At 32.3% G+C, this 27,312-nt stretch overlaps 1 protein-coding gene across 11 annotated transcripts in view; it reads left to right on the top strand.

The window, feature by feature from the left end:
* Positions 1–27,312, top strand: part of LOC119083351 (collagen alpha-1(XVIII) chain-like) — a 141,469-nt gene that overhangs the window by 69,187 nt on the left and 44,970 nt on the right. For 7 of the 11 annotated variants that reach the window (XM_037193052.1, XM_037193057.1, XM_037193055.1 and 4 more), the window contains exons 7-18: positions 5,578–5,640; positions 11,769–11,826; positions 14,946–15,073; positions 17,050–17,211; positions 17,276–17,321; positions 18,607–18,752; positions 23,351–23,380; positions 23,720–23,878; positions 24,228–24,282; positions 24,543–24,577; positions 24,637–24,897; positions 26,092–26,208. In XM_037193052.1, coding sequence (XP_037048947.1) covers positions 5,578–5,640; positions 11,769–11,826; positions 14,946–15,073; positions 17,050–17,211; positions 17,276–17,321; positions 18,607–18,752; positions 23,351–23,380; positions 23,720–23,878; positions 24,228–24,282; positions 24,543–24,577; positions 24,637–24,897; positions 26,092–26,208 — 1,260 coding nt within the window. The remainder of the gene's footprint in view (positions 1–5,577; positions 5,641–11,768; positions 11,827–14,945; positions 15,074–17,049; positions 17,212–17,275; positions 17,322–18,606; positions 18,753–23,350; positions 23,381–23,719; positions 23,879–24,227; positions 24,283–24,542; positions 24,578–24,636; positions 24,898–26,091; positions 26,209–27,312) is intronic. The other 4 variants (XM_037193056.1, XM_037193058.1, XM_037193059.1 and 1 more) reach the window with 2 other exon arrangements.

Genomic DNA, 27,312 nt, shown 5'->3' with positions numbered 1-27,312 from the left:
TTGTATTGCTCTGGAAAAATCCCCACAAAAAAATTACGACATTTTTAGTCAAGGTTGTATACTTTGGGGAGGTCACGCAGACCGCCATTTTATTAGATACGCGGGAACACCCCACTTCTGATGACTTTACATATACAAAAAATTCACCACATCATCAAGACGACGAGAATCATCAGAGTAGGTGAATTTTTGTATGAAATCGGCCATTTTATCATCAACTGTGGTGTGTAACCCGCGTATCTGTATCTGCGTGACCTCCCCAAAGTATACAGCCTTGATTTTTAGTATCATGTTTCAGAACTTTTTCAATGTCATACGTTCTCAACGTTACTAATTCTTCCAGTGTATTTCTTACAGAAATAAAACTCTAAAAGATATTTTTGTATTGACCTGTATGTATTGTCATTTCACGCCACTGTTTCTGATTCGTGTGAAATATTTTCAAAGAAAACAAATGGTCAGTATTGAAATATTATTTATGCCACTCACCATCAGAATATGCAAAATTTGCATGTTTTGAGATGCCTCTGTGGCATAAAACGTTGTATGAATCTCGGTGCAAAGTACTTAGTTAGGCTCACGATGTGTATTATGACACATCTAGAGCCTAATAAAGTACTTTGCACTCGATGCCATAAATAAGTATTTCACAACAAGTGACGAAAAATAGGACTTTTCGTTGTCTTTATTGCGAAAAACGTTGTATACAACTCGATGATAAATGCTATTTTAGGCACACAATGTGTATTGTCACTCGAGGCCGTATTGTCACATCTAGTGCCTAAAAAAGCATTTATCACTCGGTTGTATAAATAACTAGTTATTGGGTCTAAATCCTCCGTTAGGACGTCCTTGTGATATATAGTATTATTTTGTCGCTAAAACATTCAGAACGATTGTCAGTTTTATTTTCTATGTTCAACCATAAAGAGATATTAGGAAAATGCAATTCCATTAGTAATTATGTCAATACTATAAAAATGAAGATGAGAATCCCTCCATTGAATTTAATATGCGACTAATTAAGCAATAAAAGCATTATGGTATGAATAATTAATCTATGAAAGAATATTCTAATTATGTAATGCTACAAATACATGACCGTGCAACACACTGTTTCAGTGACAAAGTATATTGGATGTAATATAAAACAATTGTAGCACATAATAACCGTACGTATATTTATATAACCTATATAAAGTATCTATATAATACACACTTAGTACATATTAATTATTTCATAGCTTATAACCTAAAACCGTTGACTTGATATACCGCTCAATATATACAGGCACTGTAACACATAATAACCCATGCTGGGTTAGTCATGGAATTTCTAAATATTTTATCATAGTTCAAACAACAGAGACTACTTCAGAAACAATATGTAATTAAGACTAAAGCAATTTACATCCATACATTCACGTCAGGTGATACACATCTGTGCGTCTAGGTGATATATCATTTTAAATAAAGTTTCCAACTAAAAATAATGTATTCGATGTAATTTATCATTCTTTTTTGAGCTTTTTATACTTAATACACCTTCTGCTGTTTGAATTAAATTTCTGGGTATTATCCGACGCGCCTGAATCGGTCGCCATGATTATCGTCAGTACACACTTTATAATGATACATGTAAATATTGGCGTTTAATATTTCTTGTGTCCTCCAATGGTGTGTGTTAGCATTGTTAGGACGAACAATTTTAGATGCGAACAACTTTTCATTTTCATATCACTTTCGGTTCATTATAGTAAGATTGTACGTGCACCTGTGCAAAACTAATTAATTTAAGCGGAATTAAGCTAATTGTAAAGCTTTACCATGTTCTAAGCGCATGAGAATACGGGATTTTTGCTGTTTTATGAACCTTCTACTAATTTTAATTTAATAATTCCACATGAAAACTTTCATAATCAGCACTGTTAGTACATACTGATATTGTGCAGCACTATACACGTTGACGTGTACAGATTTTCATTTACAGAACATGCTTTCAGAACACTTCTAGTTTCCAAATTGGTTGGAGCTGCATTTTGCTTGATGGAGAGAAAATTCGATATTTGTCTTACGTTTTTTTTCGTGATTGTTTCATAGGCAGGGGGTAACACACACCAGGTATTCAATCGAAATCAATTCATGTAATACTAATTATGTGCTTGTTAGCACTCATCATGCCCAGAACATCAATATGTCAGATATTCTGTTCGTCATGCAATCGTTCAAATTGAATTTCACGTCTCAGAAATAATAATCAAATAATAATTGCAGCCATGCGATAAATTTAAATCAAATTGCGAGTATCTCGAACACAATGAACTCATAATATGGTAATCAACATTCATCATCTTTCTGTCTGCATATAAAATAGAGTATTGCTAAAGTGGAGGCAATTAATATTCAATATTCTATAAAACAAGATAGCTTTTCAATCAAGATATAAATAAATTACCACTCGTGTTTAAGCTTTTCAAAGTCTTCTTGACTGAAATCATGATGTTCGTAGGATGTAAGGAAATACTTCCTTACTTTAATTACAATTAATCAAACCGTGAAATTTACAACTTTCTTTGAATTCGATGTAATGTAATTCTTGTGTAAGAGGTAAAATTATGTAGGGCTTAAACTAAATGCTCTCAACACAGTAGAATAATTTTCAAATTCAGATTGCTTCTTGGAATTTATTTTTTCTGATCCTTTTTTCACTGAAAACATTTCTGCAGCATTCTCTGTCGTAATATTAAATAATGTAGACACGTAATCTGATTGTGTCATAATAAAATAGAAAATTATGCATCATGGAATGCAGTTGTTCATACTCCAATAAATTTTTGAAAATAAACTTAAAAAAATCTTCTAATTGCCAATATGAATCCAAAATGCAATAAACCACTTTAATGGTACAAAAAATAGTGGTAACGTACATTTCTTAACGAGTTTAATTTCCCATTTCATCGTGATCATGGAATAACTCGGTGATTAGGGTTCATAGTTCTCGATAAACTGAGGATGTGTGTATATCTCTCAAGCTCTCGTTTATTCCCTTGACTGAAAGTCATGGGTCTAATGAAAGAAACTGTATGTATGTAACGTTCGATCTATATGATTGATTGAAAATAAAGGGAAATGTTATAAAATCGAAATGTATCGGTTCCACCATATAGGAGTAGTTCTCAAAAAAACATTTTCTACTATTTGTTAACACGATAACCGGAGCAATTCTTAACAGATTAAAAAAAAATTTGGAGGAGATTGGAATTCCTGAGGTTAGATTCCACAATAGATTATGTTTGTCTAATGATCTAGCTGCCGATGCCGTTGCTAAGCGAATTTTTGTATCGATTTCGTAATTTTCTTGTTATGTGATTTTGCCTGGTTAAGAAAAGAGAATACACTGACAAAAAAGTTTCGAAAAACTCACCTGTAGCAGGTAGATTTGTCTAATCTACATTATCTGCCGCAGCTGTATTTTTTGTATGGGTCGCTACAGCTGTGGCAGCTATTGTAGATTACCTAGAGACAAAGTTACCTGCAATAGTTGAGTTTTTCGAAACTTTTTTGTCAGTGTAAACAGAACGAAAATTAACGAGTGTGAAGATTTCACTTGAGTTTAAGTTTTATTGAAGACATACGCTACTTTTTACCCGGAACATTTTAAAGACAATAACAATCTAATGTGAGCATAATAAAACCAGAAAATGAAGTTATATGAAGCTAAAATTAAGTGTTAACGTTGCAGAACGTTTCGAAGATTTTTAATGACAGAATTGAATAACAGATTTATACCGTTATAGTATCTTTTCGATCGTAGAATGCGTGTCGAAATCCATAGGCATGTTCACTGAAAAATATCATCAATCGATGATAAAATTTTCAAATAATCGATACTATATCAATCGAATGTTTTATCAATAACACTAGGCAACACAGGTCATGTACACGGATGGTGGCATAGTGCGTTGGATTGGTCTTGGTGCCCTGAATATGGAACACACCTCCGTTCGTCCCAGTGACGTCTGTGTGTAGACGTAACCCACTCGAATATTTGACAACGAAAGTGCACCGATCCGGTCGGTGTTTGGTGTGGTAAGGTATTCGGACCTCCTGAGTTCAAATAACAACTCCATTGGTCTCGATCACCTATATGTGGTTCAGACCGGAAAATGTTTTACCCACACAGCCAAGAAAATTTCTGGTCTGAACCACAGATAGGTGATCGAGACGAATGGAGTTGTTAATTGAACTCAGGAGGTCCGAATACCTCACCACACTAACGGCCGATTATAATCAACAAATATCCACTGAAAATCGAATTATCAGTCTATATTTGCCGATTATCAGTCGTTATGTACCGAATATAAGGGATATTTATCGATTTTCAGTCGATATTTATCGATTATCGATAAAACATTCGATTGATATTGATTTTCTGAAAGTATCGATAATCGATTCCAGGGAAATAATCGATATTTTATCAATCGAATGAATTATCGAACATGCCTAGAAATCCATCGAATTTCAGTTTTCAAGCACAAAAAGTTCAATTTTTCTGTACTTCTCAGAGAGAGGTATTTGCTGCCAAGAAAGTACTTTCTCGGACGCTCTCTCCGGCCAAAAATGGATTTTCATATATATTTTTCAGGCCGCGATCAAGTGTGCATGCTTTGTGGTTTCGTCTCATTTCAGTTTTCAAGCACAAAAATCGTCGTTTGTGACTCGTGATGAAAGCTGAATTTTTCGGTACTAAAAAATTCAACTTTTCATCACTCGTAACAAAATGTACTATTTTTGTCCTTTTTGGGTTTGACGCGGATAGGCAATATCAATGATCACATGAGAAGCAATGATCACATGTCCCACAGAAACGTAAAATATTTTACTAAAAGATTGCGAGGTACAGTTTTTCATCCACGAAGTAAATGGTATTTTACCACGCGTTATGAGTAAATTTAATATCTTTCTTTTGTGTATAAGAAAAATTGTAAAATGTAGCTATAAGCTCCTTTAGCTCACTGAAGTATCCAATTTGTATTAACTGGGCTGCAAAATGTTTAAATAATAGCGGACTTATGAAAGCATCACAACTTGTTTGCATGAATATTGAGGAAAATGGGTTGATTGAATAGCGATTTAAGGAGGAAATTTTAATACGTACGCTGAGCAAGTTCTTCAATTTGTGGACTCATCTGCTTCTTGAAGAAGATGAAAAACACTTGTTTAACAATAACACTAGACAATTGTTTTCAGTAAACTTTTGAGTGAGACCAATTACGGTGTATAATAAATGAGGTAAATACTTTTGACTCTCGTTGTTTGTGAAGAATTTATTACGAATAAGCGCTGAGTATTTATCTGGAAAAGAATGAAATGCAAAATATATTGAGACATGCGACTGAAAATATTTTCAAATAAATTGTAGGAAAATCTACTCAACTGTTTCATTGTTAGAGTAGCTGAAGGAAATTGGATTTATTTATCTTTTAAGTTGTTTTATTTTTGCTTTTATTTTTATTTGAATTTTTCAATTGCAGATGATTTCTTTTTTATTATTTATTTATTTATGATTTTCCTTAGGAACCTGTAACGGATGATGAAGTCGGTTCGGGAGATATTTATAGTGAATCTGATGATTTTACGGTGAGTTGTGTTTCGTTTTTGTTTGGAATATGGAAATGTATTTGCTGATATTGAATATTCATATTCTTTGACAATAATGCTTACAAAATTATTCATATTAACGATGCGTAATAGATAGCAATCATATCAGAGATTTATTGTTGGGTCTATCACTTCTTTAACAAGCTTCAAGAGATTGAAATCACATTAGCCGCTTTACTATAAGCTTACATTTGTCAGAGTTTGTCGGTTGTTTCTGTCATTGTCATAGGTTACAGGGAATTGCGGGAAATGGTGAAATTTGAAAATTTACTAAAAACAATCGAGCAAGAATCATTTCCACGGTGATTTATTTGTTTTGAAATTGTATCGAAAGTTGTAAAAAGTTCATTAAAAATATGAAAACTTTAATTTTTCTAAAATCATCAACCGATTTTAAGATTTTACTCTTTTCAGTTCTCCAGAATTTTATGTAAAAAAATCCAATGTCCACTTATTGAACGAATGAAACGTGAAATACTTACACTGAAGAGTATAACAATTTTCAAAAAAATACTCAACACATTTATTATTTTTGATTAAACTCTAAACTTCTTAGAAAAATATTTTAAACAACAGCTCTTATGAGTTTAGAATTAATATGGTTGAAAATTCACACTTTCAGTGCTACTTGTATAAAATTCAAAATCATTTCCTGCGAAATTCGTTCTCCATTGAATTTGGACGTAAAATTTCACAAATAAAAAAAGTGCAGAAAAATTATAATCAGTTAATATTGACCAAATGGCTTTTTGTCAGTTTCACGATTTCTGTAAATAAGATCGCTAAAAATCGTTCATAAATTTGAGACATCAATTCAACATCAAAAGATTGAACAAATTCATGCACATTCGTTCCAAATTTGAAAAGCGAATTTGCTCACATTTTATGTCATCAAATTTGAGCAAATTCGTTTCGCATCATTTGAAACGAATGTGCTCACATACGCTCAAAAAATGTGGCGCGAATGTGGCCACATTTATTTTGAATTATTTTTGAAAATGCAAATTCACCAATAATATTGAATAATTCATGAAAATGATTTGCGAATCCGTAAAGTACAGGTCAATATCATTCTAGGTGTGCGTCAAAAAAATCCGAAGTTAGTTGGTTCATGGGCGCATTCGTTCGATGAAGATGGGCGAATGTGCATTTTTTGGGCAAATTCGCTAAGTCTCATGGACGAATTTGTATTTCAAAAAAATATTTTCAGAATTTTTTGTTGTGTCACTAGATTGCTATGAGCCTGAAGTCTTCGGATCTGCAAAAATATTTCAAGATTTATTCAATATTGTTGGCGAATTTGCATTTTCAAAAATTGTCATAAAAAAATGTGGCCACATTCGTTTCAAATTATTTGAAACGAATGTGTCCACATTTGCCTTGCAAATGTGATCACATTCGCTTTCAAATTTGAAATAAATGTGAACGAATGCGAAATATGTTCTTTGAAGCAGAATGAATCAAAATGGTTTTTGAAGCATACTAAGATTGTATGTTAGAAATAAGTTTCAAGAATATAAGCTCGAGTGTTGGTTAAACACGAATTGGTTAAATACATTTGATTTTTTTTGTGGTTAATTACGTTCGAATTTTGGGAGCACAATTTATTTAGCCTGGTTTCTCCAGACAAACACTAGAAAGAAATGTTGGTCTCATGAAGATACTAACTTTATTCAGCGTGAGTTATACGTAATTTTTGAAACAAAAGCTTTTTACTTTTGCTTTATAGATTGAGAGTTTATAGAGTAAAAAACGAAATTAATTAATTTTTTAATGTACGGTGCAAGTTTTATCATTCATGTTTCGTTGGTTCTATTAGTACCACCGTTAAACTTGTGGGTATACAGGCGTATACAGGGCTCAGAAACGATAGAGTCTAGAGTAAAATTAAAGAAGTCATCGGCTGTTTCGTTGATTTTTTTAGACAATAAAGTTTTCAAACGTTGAAGCTCTATAAATCAAAGAGCTATATCGAAGTTACAATAAGTCTCGAAATGGATTAACGTTATGAACCTTTTTGCTGAGATTTAATTTTTGTTAAAATACCAAATATAAACATTTCCCGCAACTCCCAGAAGAATTATGAAATGCATAACAACTACTGCTTTGAAGCTACCCATTGAATTATTAAAAAAAAAACAAACAAATTAAGTAACTTATTTTTTAAGAAAAATACATATATACATATATATAACATTCGTTATAGGAAATAGGCCTGTTCATTTTAGAGAAATAGTCTCAAATTCATCTGGCATGGTGTTTATCTGGTCCGGAAGACTAAAATATTGGACCCGTATTTTTTTTTGAATTTTAAAAAATAGTTTAGATCTGGGGAGCTAAGCATTTGTTCAAATGTACGAATGCGTTGGTTAGAAGAGTAAAAAAGATATACACCATCATTCTCCTCTCTTCTAACCAACGCTTTCGTACATTTGAACAAATGCTTCGCTCCCCAGATCTAAACCATTTTTTAAAATTCCAAAAAAAAAATACGGGTCCAATATTTTAGCCTTCCGGACCAGATAAACACCATTCCAGATGAATTTGAGACTATTTCTCTAAAATGAACAGGCCTAATAGGAAATAAGCTTTTTCTTAAATATATATTTCACACTTGTCACGAAGAAGTCGAGGCTTGCCGACACTGATAGTAACAAGTGTGTACTCTATTTTATCACTTAAGCGAAAACGAGATAACAACATAGAACTTAAGTGTAATTTTTGAATTATTCTTCTAGTTAAGTAATTTTGACATCCTAACACCGCGCGTATGTGATACATTACTATACCAGTGAAGTAATTTGATATCTTGTATCCAGATGAGTAAAAGTATCCGAGGGTTTTACTCTCTGCGAGGGAAAGGGTCTTCACTAGTGAGGGAAAGGCCACATTACCTCACTAGTAAAGTAAAAAAATTTAAACATGACGAATAAATACGTAATATTACGAAGCAACAAATGTGGGATTATCGACTTTATCAAAGTGAGAGAACGACTTATAAAGGAAATACTCTGTCAAAAAATCTCTACACACTGCTTTTATGTACAGGTGTATTTAATTGCCTGCAGCAATTAGACATAAAATATTGTTACATTTATTCGCTGTTAATTGATAAAAATTCGAAATTGGTGTAAGGTTCTGTGATACCGCTGTTAATCCATGTCATGTCATTTAATAATTTAATCCTTTATGACATACCCTTGTATGTCTATTTCAAATAAATTATGTGGAACAATTGACGTATATTATTTTTTCTAATCATTTCGTTCACACGCGAAGTAAGTAGTTCATGTTCACTGGAAATATCATTTCATAGTGGTATGCGATATGGATTCGATTTTTTTCTAAAAGTTTCAACTAATTTAAAGCGATGCAATACGGCTATATTACCTACCTAATAAATCAAAATGCATACACTAATTATAGATATTCGTGCAATGAGGCGCATTTATTCAAATTATTTTTCAACTTTATGTCATCGGGTTAAAACAGACCTTTGAAAATTAAACAAATTTATTCGATTGGTTGATGTATATTTTCAATTTTATATTCACATAATTAGCATGAATCAAACTTCCGTTAACAGTCATTTATAGCAAAATATTATTCATGCTAGTAGTTTCAACAAAATCATAAAAAAAACTCATTTGTTTCAATCTGTTTTGATGTATAATTAAAAACATGACATTTCTGTTTACCATTCCGGTTGGAAAACACATATAGAGAAGGATGTTCAACATGCAACAATGAACATCAGAGCTAGCCTCAAATCCCGCAGCCTGATTCATCTGCCAAAATTGAAAGAGGTAGAAATACTCATCGAAAAATTGACAGAAAAGTATACGTCATTCGGAAGACGTCTCAGATTACTTTCCAATTCGATAAAATCAAAAAGCTCCCCGTGAGAACTTTCTTATTTTAAAAATTGATATTTTAAAAGGAAATTTTAGCAATCAACTCTACCTAATCGAAATCGCTCACTGTCATGTCACTTACAGTTTCCAATTTAATTCACGACGTAAGCTATAAATTGAATTTCGCTTAAAAATACTTAAATGATTTCGACGTTTGCGTCTCGGAAAATTGTTTTTCAATAGCAATCGGTGCATTCACAAGTTTAAACATCAATATGATAATATTTAGTAATGCATCATATTTGTTATAATGTAAAATACATATAATATGGAATTAAAAGTGGCTATCATTCAATAAAATCGGAAGCGCAACCCTCAGAGCAAACTGAGCGTGATAGGAAAGCTTTTATAAAAAATTAAACATGAAATTATGTTGATTCAATAATGCTGAATTAAAGCTAACATCAAATACAGTGGTAAAAAGAGATTATAATTTTGCCTATAGTACAACCACTTGCTTCCTATTTTGTATCCGAAATGCATGGTGTATTTTTAATGGGGTGGATCGATTTCATCAACTTGAAAACCCAGCTCGATACCAGACTAACATAAATACATTATTACTTTGACGAATCCGACTACTTCTGAGTGCCGTACAGCCGTTTGGACTAAATTTCGGTCTTCTATAATACATTTTCACAACTCTACGGCCTCGAGTAACAATCTACACATCTAGTGCCTAAAAACGCATTTGTCACTCGGTTTTATAAATAACTATTTCGATGTCACCACAGAAGCAGGTGGAGAGGTGAAAGAGAGTATATGCAGAAGAGGTAGCTTTGATTAAGTTTTTATGGCTTACTGGCGCAGCAACACTCTTAAGATAAACGTTCAAACGGCTGTGTGGTACTCAAAAGTAGTTGGATTCTAAAGTAAATGATCCAGTTATAATAGTCTCGGCTACCTACGAATGGGTGCAAATGGGTGTGAATGTAGGTTTAAAGTAGGTAAAATCGATACACCCTAGTGTGTTATATAGAGCACTGAACACTACAACTTCCAACTATCGTTTAGTCAGTTTTTTGGTCTAATAATAGTTATTTGTTCACAGAGGGGGAAAAAAGTTGAAAATTTCATTGCAAGGATGTTGTTGTGTCACCCGATAAAATGAAACTTCCTCCTTTTTCCCGAGGTCAACACAACGTTTTCACAAAAAAAGCTCTCGACTTTTCAGATGGGATGAGAAAATGACTTTTTTTCGGGTGCGTTGTGAAAACTATCTATAAGTCTCGTGAATCACAATATTACGGTGATTGACATTATACACTCATAATATCGCCCTTGTTTCCATACCAAACAAAAAAATACATCAAAAATTTGCTGAATGAACTTGATTTTAAGCGGAAAAAAATGACAAAAAATGTAATGCAGCAAATCACTGCGAACTGCCTCATTACCTAACAACCTTTACCGGAAATTGAATATGTATTTTAACAAAATGTTCGATTCACTGGTGAAATGGTGAATGAGTTATATGTATGTCGCTTCAAATATTATTAAATTACTCACCAAAGTATCATATCATTCAAACTGGTAAAATGTTATTCAAATCATTATATATACATATATGCATGCAAACCATAAAATTCTATTCAGCATTTTATAGTATATCCGAAATGTAAAAATGATAAGCGCAAAATTTTGGGTTTTATATCATGGAAATGTTTTTTCCTCGATATATCTTCCATACACAATTGTACATCGATTATGTCACAGTGTATTTGAATTTAAAATAAAATTCAAAAAAATAAAAATTCAGAATCAGAAATATAATAAAATATGGGTTGCATAGCAGAGATACTAAAAATATTTAGGTGGGATACCTTATACATAGAATTTGATATGATTTTTGTGAGAAAAAAAAATTTATGTTAGCGGATTTTCTGATTTCATTGATCGGAATAAAATAAAAAGGGTCGACATTTCGTCGAATGATTTTGTGTATTATTCGATGCAAAAAAAAAATATTTAACCTACCCTCCAGATATATCCTACCGTCATTTTATCAAAAAGCAGAAAATCTATTTTATAATATTAAATGTTGTGTGTCAAAAATAACATTATTTTCAAGAAGACAACGCAAAATATTGTATTTCAGTTCATTTGTTCGAATTTACTTGTCAGATACATATCGATAGATTATTTTACAAAATAGCAAAAAATTTAATATTTTTCTTATTACTCTTTTCACAGACGGACGACGATGACGAATTTCTTCCACCACCTATGTCACCACCACCGTTGAACAGAGGTAAGATTCAATTCAATTATTTTGCGCTGGAAAATGTTATCCGATATATTAGAACAATTTTAAATTGATTATATTTTGCCATTATACTTCATCTCAAAACATTAATTTGTAAGTAATGTGATATTTTTTCGATCAAGCTATTTACTCCCAACCCTGTGTATCACAGATTCTGCAGACGTAACTTTTCGGCATCTCTCATCTTAGATTTAGGGGTCTTGGTCTCATTACAAAACTTTATAATTAGAGTTCCTACATAGGATCTTTTTCAGACTTATTACTAGATAATCCAGTCTTAATTAGTAATGTGAATGATGAGGAGTTTAATACAATAAAGGTAGGAAATGTCATTTAGTGCTTATTACTCTTATTACATTATTATTGAGAAGACAATAGTGAAGCGAAATTTCGTAAAAAAGGACATACAGTGGGATTTCCTAGTTCCGAACGTATTTGAGACTTTTTAGAGTGTTTCAATTAAGTGTTTCCAGTTTATTAAATTTTTAGCGCAAACGTCTTGAACGTCGTGAACATCAATGACTTTTAAAACTCTGATGAATCTAAAATTCTGTTTTTCCAACCAAAGTAAACTGTAGAATTCTCAAAATGTCACAAAAAACTCAATCCTACAAAGTTTTTCCGACATTAAAAGGCTCGGTTATTCCATATTCAAATTTAAGTCCATTTAGCCATACATCTCCCACGGCCTTAAACAAATTTTATGATAATCAGTGATTTTCCAATTCAGCGATTCCAAATTAATTGTTCAATTTAATAATTTGAAATTTATCCATAAAGTGATAAATCGGTCACTTGATTAACTGGTTTGATGAACTTTTCGATTATACCGAAATGCTGAAATATGGCAGAATATATCATACCTATATACATACATTGGTGATGTATCATTTTTATGTGTATCCGAACACCAGCACACTTTTCGAGATATACAATTTCGACGAAGTCATTAATATTGAATAAAAGTATTCTCCAAACAAATAACATTATTACTCTTAATCTGAAACCACCCAAAAACGCCAATACCAATTTAACGTAAATCACTGTGCTTAAATAGAAAAAGTTTTCTCAATATTTTATTCTTCCCAAGGAAAATCAGTGATATTTGTCAATCACTTATCGAATTGCTACAGCAAACTTTTTTTTTTGTAAATAAATTTATGAGGATTCTAGTTTCGTCTGAAGCACATCCAATTCGAACATACAGACTTGTTAAACTTTTTACTTAAAACCGATTTATTTTTACTAATGTAGTACTATTGTACATAGAACGAATTTAGTTCATCAACATCAATGGAGTTCTTCTCGAACGATAACATGCTTGAAGCTGAATAAGTACCTGGAAATTTTAATTTTAAAAATGACTCTTCCAATTTAAGTACCCTAAGTTTACACCTAAAGCTAGGATACCATCAAGAGGAAAGTTTTTATGGTTAACCACGTTATTATTCAACTATAACATCTGAAACGATCTTGAACGTGACGGCTTATTTAAAAAAAAAAGAAAAATTAAATTTGTTCGACACAGAAAGAATTTTCTATAATAAATCAACTTTTTCTACATGACTTGAACTGTTTGCAGAAAAGGTTTTAGTTTCAAGTTGAATGTTCGGTACAAATGGTATAAAGTAGCCGCAGAGGTGAAATAGTATTTTATACAGTTAAGTATACAACGACCGTAATTGGGTAAATTATTCTAGGACTGTACCCTACAGGTTTCGATAAAAAGTTTTTGTACCACGAGTAATATAGCTAAATACGGTTTTAAGTCAAAAGTTTTCGCGCGGGCAAGAGTCTGAGCAAAAGTTTCAAGAAAAATATTAAGAAATTTGTCAAGTTAGTTTGAAGTTTCTTCTTCATTTGTTCTTTTATTTATCGTATGAGGAAGAGTGGTAGAAACGAGAACATACTTTCCCTCTCAGACAGTATCTGGCATTTTGATATTTAAATACTTCGTTGATATGACTCAACGACGTTGAGGATTCGCATTTGAATTAAATCAGAACACCTTAATGACATTACGTCCAATAATGAAAATCCTCAACATTTAACATTTTCCACGTTGACGCGTTTCGGTAGGTCACAATTTACAAACAACATTTTTTGTTAAAAGAAAGACGAGTATATCAAACTGTCTCGATTAATGTTCAACCTTACTACATTTACACATAAATGCGGTGGTCGTTTTAGATGTCGTTAAAATTCCTCATCTTCAATATTTATGTCCTGTATTGCAGATAAAGACGAGGGGTTAACTATTCTAGAGTATAGGTACACTATACACTTAAATTAAAAATTCAGCAAAAACGAAAACTTCGACAAACAAAAATAGAATACAAAATGTCAGACGGTGTTGCTTAGTTGGTTACCCCCAAAAAAAGTCACTTTGTATCAGCATAAAAAAACCTACAAATTGTGATAATCGTAAAATTGAATTTACCATTGATTTCATTCGAAATTTAGTTGACATTTTTGTGTGCGATTTTTTTTCTCCACGCTGAATATGAGTTTCAGCAGAGCATAACATCGATAAAAATGCGGAACAACAGAAAAAAAAACTGGCAGAACAAAATATGGTCGTTCATAAAAATTGACAAAGTTTTATGTCGCTATTTAGTTAAATCTGTAGAGTATAATCGTGACCGTTGGAAAAATTCGTAACAAGGAGAATTTTAGACAGACGGTTACACATTTCACTCTTAAAATAATGGTATTGGAAACTGTGTAAACTCTACCCAATAAACCAAATTTATAAAGATAATAAATTTTCTACATCGTTTACCAAATTTGCTGAATCTATAGTTTTGGTTTATTTTTTGAGGTGATGTCGGGAAGCGAAGTGACCAAGATTAGTTTTGTACTGTAATTGGCACAAGTACTTCTACTTGTTTTAATTCTTTGTACACTTATCATCATCTTAAATATTATGCATGAAATCGGAACTTTTTCAATATATCGATTTTATGTTTTCCTAATTTTAAGTTCTGTTTGTTGCGCCTTTAATGGGCAAGAAACACAATAGAAGTTCATATAAGTCAGAAAAATCTTTCTCGTTTAATTTTTTTACATTTTTAACTAATTGTCAACTTTCTTCTTTTTTGCAGAATACGGTGGATTCAAAGGCGAAAAAGGCGATCGAGGTCCTAAAGGTCCTCCAGGTGAAACGATTCGAGGGCCTCCAGGACCTCCAGGTCCACCAGGGCCGCCAGGAATCGGATCATCATCAGAAAATGTAAGTCAAATATTACAAATCTTTGAACATTCCGAATTTTTGTAGAAATAAATTAGCATAATTAATGCCCGAATAAGCTAAAACAATACACCGAACCTAATGTTTATGCGGTACAGCACATTAATATGCCGTTTGTAAATTAAATTGGTTGCAATAAACACACAGACATTAAGCTTTAATGTAATGCAATGTACCATTTTACCCGTACACCATGCACTCTACATTGAATGAATAAATAGGTTTATACATTCGAAAATGAATATTGCCGGGTTGTTTACTCAAAATACTGCCAGTTCAGTTAAGTTACGATAAAATTCACATGCTCCTTTTGCTTTATATGTTTTATTATATTTTATGCATACATTGCCCCATTTATGTACTTGATCATAAGGACATAATTAAGACTTTGCGCTTACGTTTAAACGTATATAGAGAGCAACATGCCACTTATATATAATTGTAAATAAATATGCGCGTTCCACATAGATAAAATTGAGCTTTCCGGTTGTGTTATTAATATTTCATGATTTGAAGAATCAAAAATGTTTACCGAGCTTACAATGTATAGAAAATCGACTGTAGGAAGAGGAAAGCTCTACATCGCAAACGTCACCAAAATTAAATCTTGTTTATTAAATGTATAGCGAATACCTAGTACGTTATATCTATGAATTAATGTATACATTTCTGTGGTCTTTGATACGTCAACAATGTTAGCCACTTGGATTAAAATTGTAAGTTTCATAAAGCTTTGTGTTGATTTCCTTGGCATAGCATAATTGGAACGTACAATCATTTCTTTGTAAATGTAATTTTCTTTTCGTCTTTTCTTCTAATGAGAGGTTGAAAATCGTTAGGTAGTGGCGTACAGCTACAAGTAGCTGAATAGTATTTCCATCCTTTCATTGAAATGTAGTTAATGCAATTAGTTCTAGAAAATGCTTACATGAAACTCATTGATGTTAATTGAGCTCAATGTAAAAATATATAAATTGAATGTTTCCATTTTTAATCTCATTGTGAAATTAGTCACATCCTTCTTTAACTAATTACAAGCAGTAGCTTTACTACATGAACCTGCAAGAAACAAGAAACTGCAATCTTTGAAGGTTTTGCAATTACTTTTTGTGAGGAACGCTTCAACTCGATGTTTCCATTTCTGTTCTATTTTTGGCGTAATCAAAATGTTAAACTTAATTGCGTCGAATCGAACTTCCAACAATCGTCAGTTGTGTATAACACTTATCATTTCGACACAGCAATACACCAAGTCACACTTTCGCAATGTATGCGTTGAATATCAAATCATACGATAATTTGAACGTATAACAATATCAAACTGTGTCATCATCACTGAAGTCGACATTTTTAAGCGATACAATGTACGCAATGATGTTAAATAAATATTTTATTGTTCCCTGCAGATAAATTTTAACGTTTCCTTCTTTTATTTTACAAAATTATACCGAGGCCGTTTATTTCATTATAGTCCAGTTAAGTTTTCCTTGTGCTATTCAAATTGCAGATATGATTTAACAAAAAATAATAAAAGACTTTTCGACCACCCAAATATGTGTTATACGTGTTGAAATAAAAATTAAAGTTTTAGGTCCACACAATGAGTCTTCAGGTTTAGAATTGTCTATATGAATTTATTCACGCCACACTAGCCTACGAATGCAATAATTTTCGTGAAAATATATTTCCCAGTGAAAATACTTTACTTAACAGGCCTAGCATATATAAAGTGGAGACTATTTGTCTCTTTGTATGTCCTGTAATTCAACACGCATTATAAAATTCTTAACGGAAATGTATTTAGAATTTGAAACGAGTCTCAGGAAATCAAAATTTATTCCGGTAACACAATACGTGCTGTTTTATTTTTCGTTTCATGTAAAGTCGTACAGTCGTACATTACGATGAATTTACATAACAAGTCTAATTTATTTATATTTTTCTCTTTTATTTTTCAGTCTAACGAGTCAAGTAAGAAAACATTTAGTGGTGGCGAATGTACTTGTAATGCGACAACCATCCTTAATTTATTAAAACGTGATATTGATTTCGGCGAATCGATAAGAGGCCCTCCCGGAACACCAGGTAAAGACGGCAAGGGTGGAGTTCCTGGACTTACGGTAATTTGTGCCCCACAAAAACAGCAATACAGTTGTAATATTTAATTTTTTTGTAATGTGACAGGGAGTTACTGGTGCCACAGGAGAACGCGGATTGCCCGGTCCAAAAGGTATGTAAATTTTTAATTTGAAGTATTTTTTGTTCTTTTTTTTCGATTTTTCGATTTGTGAAAGTTCTAGTAATTTTGAAGTTTCTACAACATAATTACTATTACAGTATAAATATAGTCCGAGTTGTTATGATCTAGTTATGTAAATAGGTCAAACTTCGGACTTCGGTCAGTTTTGAGTAACTCCATAAAATTTCCTTGTTCTATTAAACATGTAGAATATTTCAAAGATTTTTGTGTCCTTTTGAGAACATACATTTTAGAACGTAGGAAATTGTATGAAGCAAGAAGGAAATTAAGAATAAATGGCTCTGAAACTTCAGGTCAGGTCAGTTTTTTATTAATAAATCTGACCTGAACCTGAATTTCTGAAACTTGTCAGTTGAGGTTGACTTGAAATGTTCATACAAATTTTCAGATATCCCTAACTAGTTGCAGGTCAAGTCTGCCCTGATCACAATATTCAGGTATCATTTAAATTCAAATCAGCTCAGGTCAAAACAGGTTCAAATATTTTTAGTTCAGGTCTCAAGTAATTTCAAGCTTTAGTTCTTTGACGAAAAATTCTTAAAATATGTCTGTTCTTTGGGACAAATTAAAGAAGTCACATTTTCAACGATCACAATTCAATTTTCTTTATTCATGCTACATTCGGTATCCACCCACGTTAATATAACGTAGAAGTTTTAACATTGGTAATGCATGTGAAGTGAATAAACAGAATTTCGTTGTGATTGTGACTTCTTATTTTTCTTCTACAGTATCATTCATCCATGAAATTTTTAAAAAATTTTGAATACTTACTGATGGGTGAAAAATGAAGAGAAAATTTATAGTATTTTTCGTACCAATGTAGAAAATGACGATTTTTTCAGTACCAGTCGCTAAATTTGGACGTGTGTTGAAAAAATCCATTTCTTGTCGAGGTACGAACAACGTTTTGCGCATCGGACAACTGAAATAGACAAAACACATCAATTTGCTTGAAAACATACGCGCTTCACATTCAACATTCAATCGTATAGTCATGGAAAAATTCATGTAATTCCTTTCACGCACAATAAATTGTCCGGTGCACAAAATAATTTAGGACTGGTGCTGAAAAAATCGTCATTTCGTGTCTTTGTACGAAAAATACTATTTTTTTTTTCATGTGGTTAGTCTTAGGTCTTAGTAATGTTTTTTTTTCGGACTCACCCTTTGTGAAAACTAATTTATTTATTTATTTATTGGAATGATTATGCTAATTAATTATCAAATATTACATTAAAATCTTTGTTTGCAGGTGACCGCGGCGAACGTGGTGACACCGGAGCTCGTGGTCCAGAAGGACTCCAAGGCAACAAAGGAGAACCTGGACTGGACGGTGTGCCAGGTATCCAAGGTCCACCAGGGCCTCCAGGTTCTCCTGGAATCCCCGAAAATTATGATGTAAGTTCATTGATTTATCTACATCTTAATCAATTAATTTTCAATATAATGAATATTTAACTTTATCGAATATTAATCATAACTAACATTTTGAAATTAACAATTCTTCATTTTTAGTCGATTATTATCTTATCACTACATATTACTTTCAAATATTATGGGTTAATGATGACATGAATTACATTTTCATTTAAATTACATTTTTTTTAAATATTTATGATAATCTGGTTCTCATCAATTGAACAAGTGTAAACGTATTATTTCAATTTCATTAATTCAAAGAAGCAAATTTGGCTCAAGTTTTACAAGTGTTATCAGGGGTTGGACGTTTAACACAAAACTCTAATTCTATTTGTTTGTACATCCGAATCGTAGATTTAACAATGACAATAATGTCTTCTATAAATTTATGTTTGCAATATATTCAATCAATAAGTTCATTAAACTTTAACGACTAACATTTACTCTTCTACAATCGTCAAGGCAATAATTGTCATAATTGTCAATAATTACCTACTAATTTTTCGTTGACTACCATTTTTTCGCTATTAATTTTTAATTCATAACATTGGGCTATTCAACATTATCAAAAATGAATGCCCGACTGAGCAATGCGAAGTAATTATTCCTTATTAAAAGCTGTCCCATAAATTCAATATTTTTTTATTTTACAAAGTCTACAATGAAATCATAAAACTTCAGGTTTTTTCATTACTCTTAATACAGCTCATTTGTATCTCTTCTTCTTGATTATAAACGCGCTGAGAATTTTTTATTTGATTTTCCGCATCTAATTTTTCATCAGTTTCGAAGGGGACACGTATAACCCCTCAATTTATACATAATTATTTGTCGAATCCATCGCGATGGAGTGTGCTATTTCGTTTCATTTTCCTAATCATTCACCATGCAGACAGTCGAGTTATTATTTTTTTTTTAATTTTTGCAGTCTCTATGTTATAGGTTAACTTTATTATCATGAGAGAATATCATGGTAATGGTAATATTTTCAAATTAATGTTTTTATGAAAGAATAAAGCTTTATCAGTGCTTTAAAACCATTCCGGAAAATAAGAAGGGTCAAATAAGTCCCCCGAGTACAATAATTTTCATAACTTCATGATGATAATATTAAATTGGATTTTTTCCCTTTTCTTTCAAAGAATTGTTATCAAGACATTTCCTTCATTTCTCTACAGTATATTGATTTATGGGAAGATGCAGTTGTAACGCTGTTTGCTAGGTTGCTTTTTACTGTTTTCCGACATTTGGCTTTAGTGTCCGTATCCAATTACTGTCAGGTGTGGTTGAATTGAAATTTTCAGTTCGTTTTGTTTGTGATGAAATCAAGAAATATTTGTAATTTACACAGCGCAACATTTTGATATTCAGTCTAAAGAAGTCTTTCTTTCTGCACCTGGTGTTATTTATTAAGTTTTAAATTTATATCAAGTAAACCGGCAACATTAAATTTCTTTTTAAAATTAGGCCCAGTCTTACGCCGAAAAATAATTGAAACTGGATGTGATTCTTACAGTCATCCCAGAAATATTAACAGTCAGAAAAACATTTCGAAGAAATTAATGTGACATTACGGTGCTTCTTGCCACAACAATTTGGGTTTCCAGATATTTTTATGATTTTTTTTTATAAATGCGAGGAGTTTGAATTGAAATGTCAAATTCCAATCACTGAAAATATTCATCTGTTTCGAGAGCAGGAAATACAGTTTTTCCCTATTTATGGGTCTAGCGAGAATACAACCGTTTTAATGACTTCTCAGGTGTCTAATTTTATAATTTAATGCATTGCGTCACAGCAATAGACGTAGTCAACCCAAGTCTTGCTAGAGAATACGTTTCTGACATGTACACCTTCCCACTTATGTTTTGTACGAAACTAAAAAAAAGTTTTCTCTTATTCTCTACCTATCGAAGAATCGAGTTCTCACGAAAAAAAAAGGTTCGCAAAGAATGTGGATATTACCATACAATACATGGGTTTCTGTGGGTTGAGTACAAAGGTTGTTCATTTCGATTTCGATGGTTAGAACTATTGTTTTCATGAAATTTCTTTTGCTAAATGGAATTGCTGTCAAATATAAGAGCAAGGGAAAATATGTTTGACAGAGATGTAACTATCGTCCTCTTCCTATTTTGGATAATTTTGGTTAAGAAAAACAGTAGAATATAGTCGGTTTCCTAACAATTTGTTCCGTTATGATCTCGCGTATCACTATACTGTTCATTAGATATGATCGCCATATACAAATGTTTAATCTGTTTATAGCTTGAACAGAATTTCAATTAAAAGTAGTTGTTTATTACCATTAATGGAGCTTTATCTATGTAATACAAAATGGACGGCCGTTGTGTTCAAGTAAAAATAATTCGTAAATAATTGACGTAATTACGGTATAATTGATAAAACTTTTAATATTTAATGAACCCACAATATCAAAGTTGCATTTTATCCATACAACTCCAGTGTTGTGTAAACTGAAAGACACTCTGCTAACATTTAACATTTTCTTAATCAACATATTATGTCGTACGAAACTCTCTCATTCAATTTGCTAACTTACACTATACCCCAGCACGTCTAAACCACATATTCGCCCATTGGCATTGACTATAAAACTCCGATATAAAGTTTACGTCCGAACTGTCCTACGTGTTGTGCCAGTTTTAGCTTCTAGGTAAACTCCTCTACCTTGTTGTACCTACACACCTTGTACGAACACACGTTATGTTGTAAACACTAAACACATTGCAAACAATCTTTGTATACGATAACATTACGAAGGTCTTTAAATAACATTATGATTTCGGACAAGTAGAGCGATAATTTATTGTTGGTTCATGTCTGCAATACATTGAAATGCTTGCACTCGGTGAATTTCGTTCTTTCTTTCTTTTTTTGTTTATTTCATTGCCAACCTCGCACTGAATACAATTTCTTGTCCTTTAGGTAAATAAAGTTTATGTTTATTCGTGACGCTCCAATAAAATAAACCATTCATTAACTATTCGGTTATATCGTCCCCGTGCAAAGGACATTGACTCTCATGAATTTGTTATCACATTTGCACAACTTTAACATGATTAAGTGCTACGATAATCAGCAAATGGGTTCTATTTGCCGTTCGAACTTGATTCGTTGGTAGTTTACAACCTCAAGAAAATCATCATATATCCAGTGAATGTCTGGAGGTGATGACTTATACTGATGAGCAAACAGAAATTTATTATTTTTAGTTGATAGAAATTCGTGAATACTCTTCGTTTCAATAAAATAAACGATTGGGGGATGTGTTGTAATCTCTTCTTTAGTTTTTCGTTCTTCTAGAATATTTTATTATATTCGTTCATTTGATGTTTGTTAATATTTGATCTAGAAGTTCCGAATATATTCAGTAATTTATTTGAAGGCAAACAAAATTTATTGAAGGTATTGATAGTAGAGGAAATATTTGAAACAATGTAGGGTAATAATTACCTACAATAATTTCGTTTACAAATTAAAGACCAGATATAGATACTTATGTACCCACAGTGGGTACAACACGCACGGAGATTTCGTTTTCGACCATTATGGTACGCAGTTAACACAAGCCTACTTTTAAAATGTGGTACACCCTAAAAATGTACATTCTATGTAGGTAGTGTCTTAGTTTACGACATTACGTGAGGACCTAATGTAAATTTCAGTTTGTACTATGTCTGATGCAACCTACTTGCACATTTGCACTATGATTTTTAAAGTGGATAGAAAATATTGTTTGGGCTGATCTAACTAACGAAACATGAAACTATCTCAGGAACAATGACTCAATGACACATTTCTACTTTTTTTTCTAACGACTGGTAATGGCTGTAAGAAGCAATTTATCTCTACATATCTCTCCGATTTATTCCACTATTCCGCTCTAATTCTTATTTTTATTCCGTGGTGGTGTTTTGTAATTATATTCTAATTTATCCTTCAATGTTAGTCACGAGTCACCCCTCTGCTCACAAAAATCGCAATATAACAAAATATATACTATGCATCGTTGTTCAAACGTTAATTTAAAAAAAATTGGAATAGAAGTTATTCTTTTTATGAAATTATTATGCTAAATTAATGTAATAACTTCAGGACGTACACAGAAGAAATGCAAATCCATTTAGAAAAACTTTTAAATCTCCTTCATTTATGTTATCCCCCATAATCTTTCTCCTTCTATAAGAACAATAAAAGTTAAAATTCTGAATGGAATTAACAATGTAAATATTAACACATTCAGCGAATAAATCTCTACGTTATGTCTACGTGTGTATTACAGCATACAGTCATTTACGGAACTAAAATACAGTCACTATACCCTTACAAAATACACATAACTCGAATTTACTGAAGACAACGCGATAGCATAATCCTAGTTATTATGAACTCGTTCACATCACACACATATTCTTATATGAAACATGACGTGTGATACAATTAATCTTCTTCCACCTTGTTATCAACTAAATACAATATTGGTCTGACATAACATGGTACACAAAACTAACATGCAAGTTACAATTAAATTTCATGCTTTCTTCCTAAAACAGATAAATTGGAACCCATCAAGGATGTATAAGGTATAAAATGGTGTAAATAGATTTATAGACACAGTTCTGCTAATTCATTAAATAGAAACGAATTTGTGCTTTAATTAAAAAAAAGAAAGAAAACGAGACAATAGAGAGACAGGAAATCGTCTCAATTAAAAGTATTATTTCATTTGGACACTGAATTGTTGAAAGAAGAGAAAAACTGTTTCTATACAATCTATCTATGGAAAGATGGAAAGAGGCAAAATTGTAGATGGTTTCAAAAACCTTTTAAGAAGCTTTCCATATCATGCGACACATATTATATGCCTTAAAGATTCATGTCATGTAGCAGTTGAATCACAAATGAATTTTACTTTTATCTAGGAATCTTTGATGGTGAACACAATGCCTGGGCGGGGTGGTACACCTGGCCAGAAAGGTGAAATGGGCGACAAAGGAGATAAAGGACCAATAGGTGAACGAGGCTTGCCTGGTACAAAAGGTGAACGAGGTGATTCAATGACTGGTGCTAAAGGTGATAGGGTGAGTAATGATTTTATGAAGTTTTTTTTATTCTTCTCGTTCTCTTTTAATTCCATTTCCGAAAATGTTTTCATTCAACCTACATACAAAAGCCAACCAGAGCTTAATTCTCAAAGCATAAAAAACGAATTTTTTCTTTATGAAAATGTGCTCCGGTGTGCTGAAATTTGTCAAATTAAAGTAGAGACTCTGGTTGAGTTAAAGCACAGTTGAGTCGTGTTATAAAATTGTGTTAATCTCCACTCGGAAAAAAAAGAAAGAAAAATCTAATTTGATAGCGTTTCAGTGTAACGAATGATTAATTGCAAAACTTGCAAAATATGCAAATTATGTTTTGTGCATATTACAGGGACATACTGGACCGCATGGTGCGGTTGGAGCAAAAGGTGAACCGGGGCAACCAGGTAAATTATAATACAATAACTTCGATTACGTTTAAAATATTGGTGGATAAGTGTTTGATCAAATAATGATGTTCAGAGACACCTTTTAGAAAAGCATTTCCCTAAGTTCTCCTTTTTTTCTTCTGGGAAAATGTAGGAAATGTGGAAAGAAGTTTTTTAAAAATAGTGCCTTGCGTTGCACCTGAATTGTCTGTGACCTACGTCGAGTTAACAGACTAAATGTTCTTCAAATCTCAGTTTAAGTTATTCTTTTTGTATAGGATTGCCTGGCTTACCGGGTCAAATTGGACCGTTGGTAAGTTCTAAGAATAATGCAAGATTTTTTTAAAATTAAATTTAACTTGTAACAAATAGGGAATGAAAGGAGATACTGGTCCGCCTGGACCACCAGGGCCTGGAGTTACTGGCTTTTCTTCGAATTCCAAAAATATTTCGGAATGCTATTGTCCGGCTGGCCCGCCAGGTGAAACGGGAAAGAAAGGAGATGCCGGGATTATTGGAATGCCAGGAGAAAGTGGTGAAAAAGGCAGCAAAGGTGTTGCTGGGGTAAAAGGCGACCGTGGACCTGAAGGTCCACCTGGTCCAGCATCTGCGGATGGAAGCAATACATCGAAGGTAATAATATCTATGATATTATTAATAAATGTGAAATAATCCAAATGACATGACAGTATCTTTGCGATTGAGGATTAGAGCAGTTAAATATTTTCTTGTTTTTAGTTTTGCGCGATTGATCGATACACCGTTCAACTCAAATTGCAGCATTACCTCCGCCCATATTTCCCCTATAGACAAAATGATTTTTAATTTAACATCAGTGGACTAAAACCATCCAAATATTTATAACCTTTTAACTTGATACATTTTTCTAATGTGGTTGCAATTTCTAAACGTTCATCTATTTCTCCTGGGATAAAAAAATATAAAAAACTCAATTATAATTTTTTGAAAACATTTTCAATCAACGCTTTTTTAAAATGTTGTAGGTTATTTACGGATTTTTAATTCATTTTTTTTGTAGCGTTATGACGGTTTTACCTAATTTTTAATATACGTGTATGATAATTTCTAGTATGAAAAAAGTCCGTTGTTTGCGTTCCTATTCGTGTTTTATGTAAATTGTATTTTATTATTTTTAAACTTTGTAGCAAAAATCATAAATTTGATTTTAAAGTTTTAGTTGAAAATATCTCATTTTTTCCGGCTAGATGTTAAACCGTTGATATATTTTGGGATTTGCATATTTCAGTGAATAGTAAAATCGTAAACATAACAACGAAAATGCATATGCTTAAAACGGGTTAGATTCGCTCTATATTTTAAACAATTCCATAAGGAGTTAATCTCATCCACTGGTTTTGAAACGAATGTGATATTTTATTCGGGTTCTGTGTGGGGTTTTCGTACAATTGCATGTTTGGTATGCTATGGGTTGAGTTCATTTTTGTAATGTAATAGTGTTGTTTTCTGGCATGCAACTGTTTCGGTTTTTGAAATAAAAAATATTTTTTGCTCATTTTCATATATGAGTTTTGACATTTGGCCGACAGGAAAGAAACGAAAGAGAGAATCTCTTGCATATTAAATACTGTAAAAATTACGTGTGCATATAACATTCGAAAAAATAATTTATTAGTAAAATTTTTACTACTTAAACTTGCGGTTTCGGGAAATTATTTATCTTTCTAAAAGCCTTACATAAGTCCTGATGCTAGCCTCTGTTCGGACTTAATAACAAACATACTGTCAAAGTGGATGGTTCTTGTAACTTTAAGAAATGGTCGAATTTATAAAAATTTATTTTGTTAGGGTGAGAAAGGTGATCGCGGCCAACGTGGTCGACGTGGTAAAACTGGTCCTCCAGGTCCTATGGGTCCATCAGGCGTAGCTGGAAGTATGGGAGATATTGGATTGCCTGGTTGGCCTGTAAGTGTTTTTCATCTTTTAATTTATCAATTTAAAGAGCTTTCCATACATAATTACACAATTTATTGTTGGTCATGGCCAAACATATCGAATCATAAAGTTTTAGGTTTTACTTTTACACACTAAAATTGTCGTATATTAAATTTTGTTGTTAAATACATTTGGGTAAAGACTCTCTCTCACGAGTTTGGGGCGCTCGACTTTAACTGGCAAGTGTGACGAAAGTATTAAATTGAAATGTGGAAAAATGTAGCAGATTGATAATTATAAGAACGGACAATTTCAATTCAGTTTATGTTACTAATTCCACATGTGATATTCACGTAGCATGTTGGTAACGCATGTGGTATAAATGAAAAAACGGAGTGACTATTCGACACCAGTGTCGAATAGCCACACAACACAGTGCATGCTATTTGACACCGGTGTCGAATAGCCATACAACACAGGGCATGCTATTTGACACCGGTGTCGAATAGCCACACAACACAGTGTATGCTATTTGACACCGGTGTCGAATAGCCCAACAACACAGTACATGCTAATTGACACCAGACGCACTCATTTGTTTGGTTTTAAATATACGCAATGGTTAAAATTACTATTAAATGTGAAATTCAAATATTGATGTCAATAGGTTGTGGTTTCCGCAATGTTGGTATTTCGTGTAAGAAGGTCAAGAGGGGTCGATATTAGTAACGATGATAAATTGACATATTAGCTAAAAATTGTTGGTGCTCTGAACGTTGGAGATCCGTTGTTGTTGTTCTCTTTTCAAATAATTACATTCTGAATTTCTAATTGGAGTTTCCGACAATTGTAAAAAATATTCTCAGTGTATAGAGAAAACTGAAAATTAAAAATCAAAGAATAAAACATTTTTGCACTCAAGAAATAGCGAAATCATATTGGTTCCCCGTCTGATGATTGTTCTAAACCTGGATCGAAATATAGCGAAATTATAATTTTGACTAATGGTTAGTTAAAGTAACTAGAACTGGTACAATAATTATCAGAAATCGTAAACCGTATTGGAATGAAATTAAATTTGAAAAGAAAAATTTGGTTCACGGGTGGGGACCGAACCCACAACCTTCAACTTGC

Source organism: Bradysia coprophila, unplaced genomic scaffold (genome assembly GCF_014529535.1).
Source record: "Bradysia coprophila strain Holo2 unplaced genomic scaffold, BU_Bcop_v1 contig_588, whole genome shotgun sequence".
Classification (NCBI taxonomy): Eukaryota; Metazoa; Arthropoda; class Insecta; order Diptera; family Sciaridae; genus Bradysia; species Bradysia coprophila.
The sequence above is the reverse complement of the archived record's forward strand: the minus strand, read 5'-3'. Positions and strand labels throughout refer to the sequence as shown.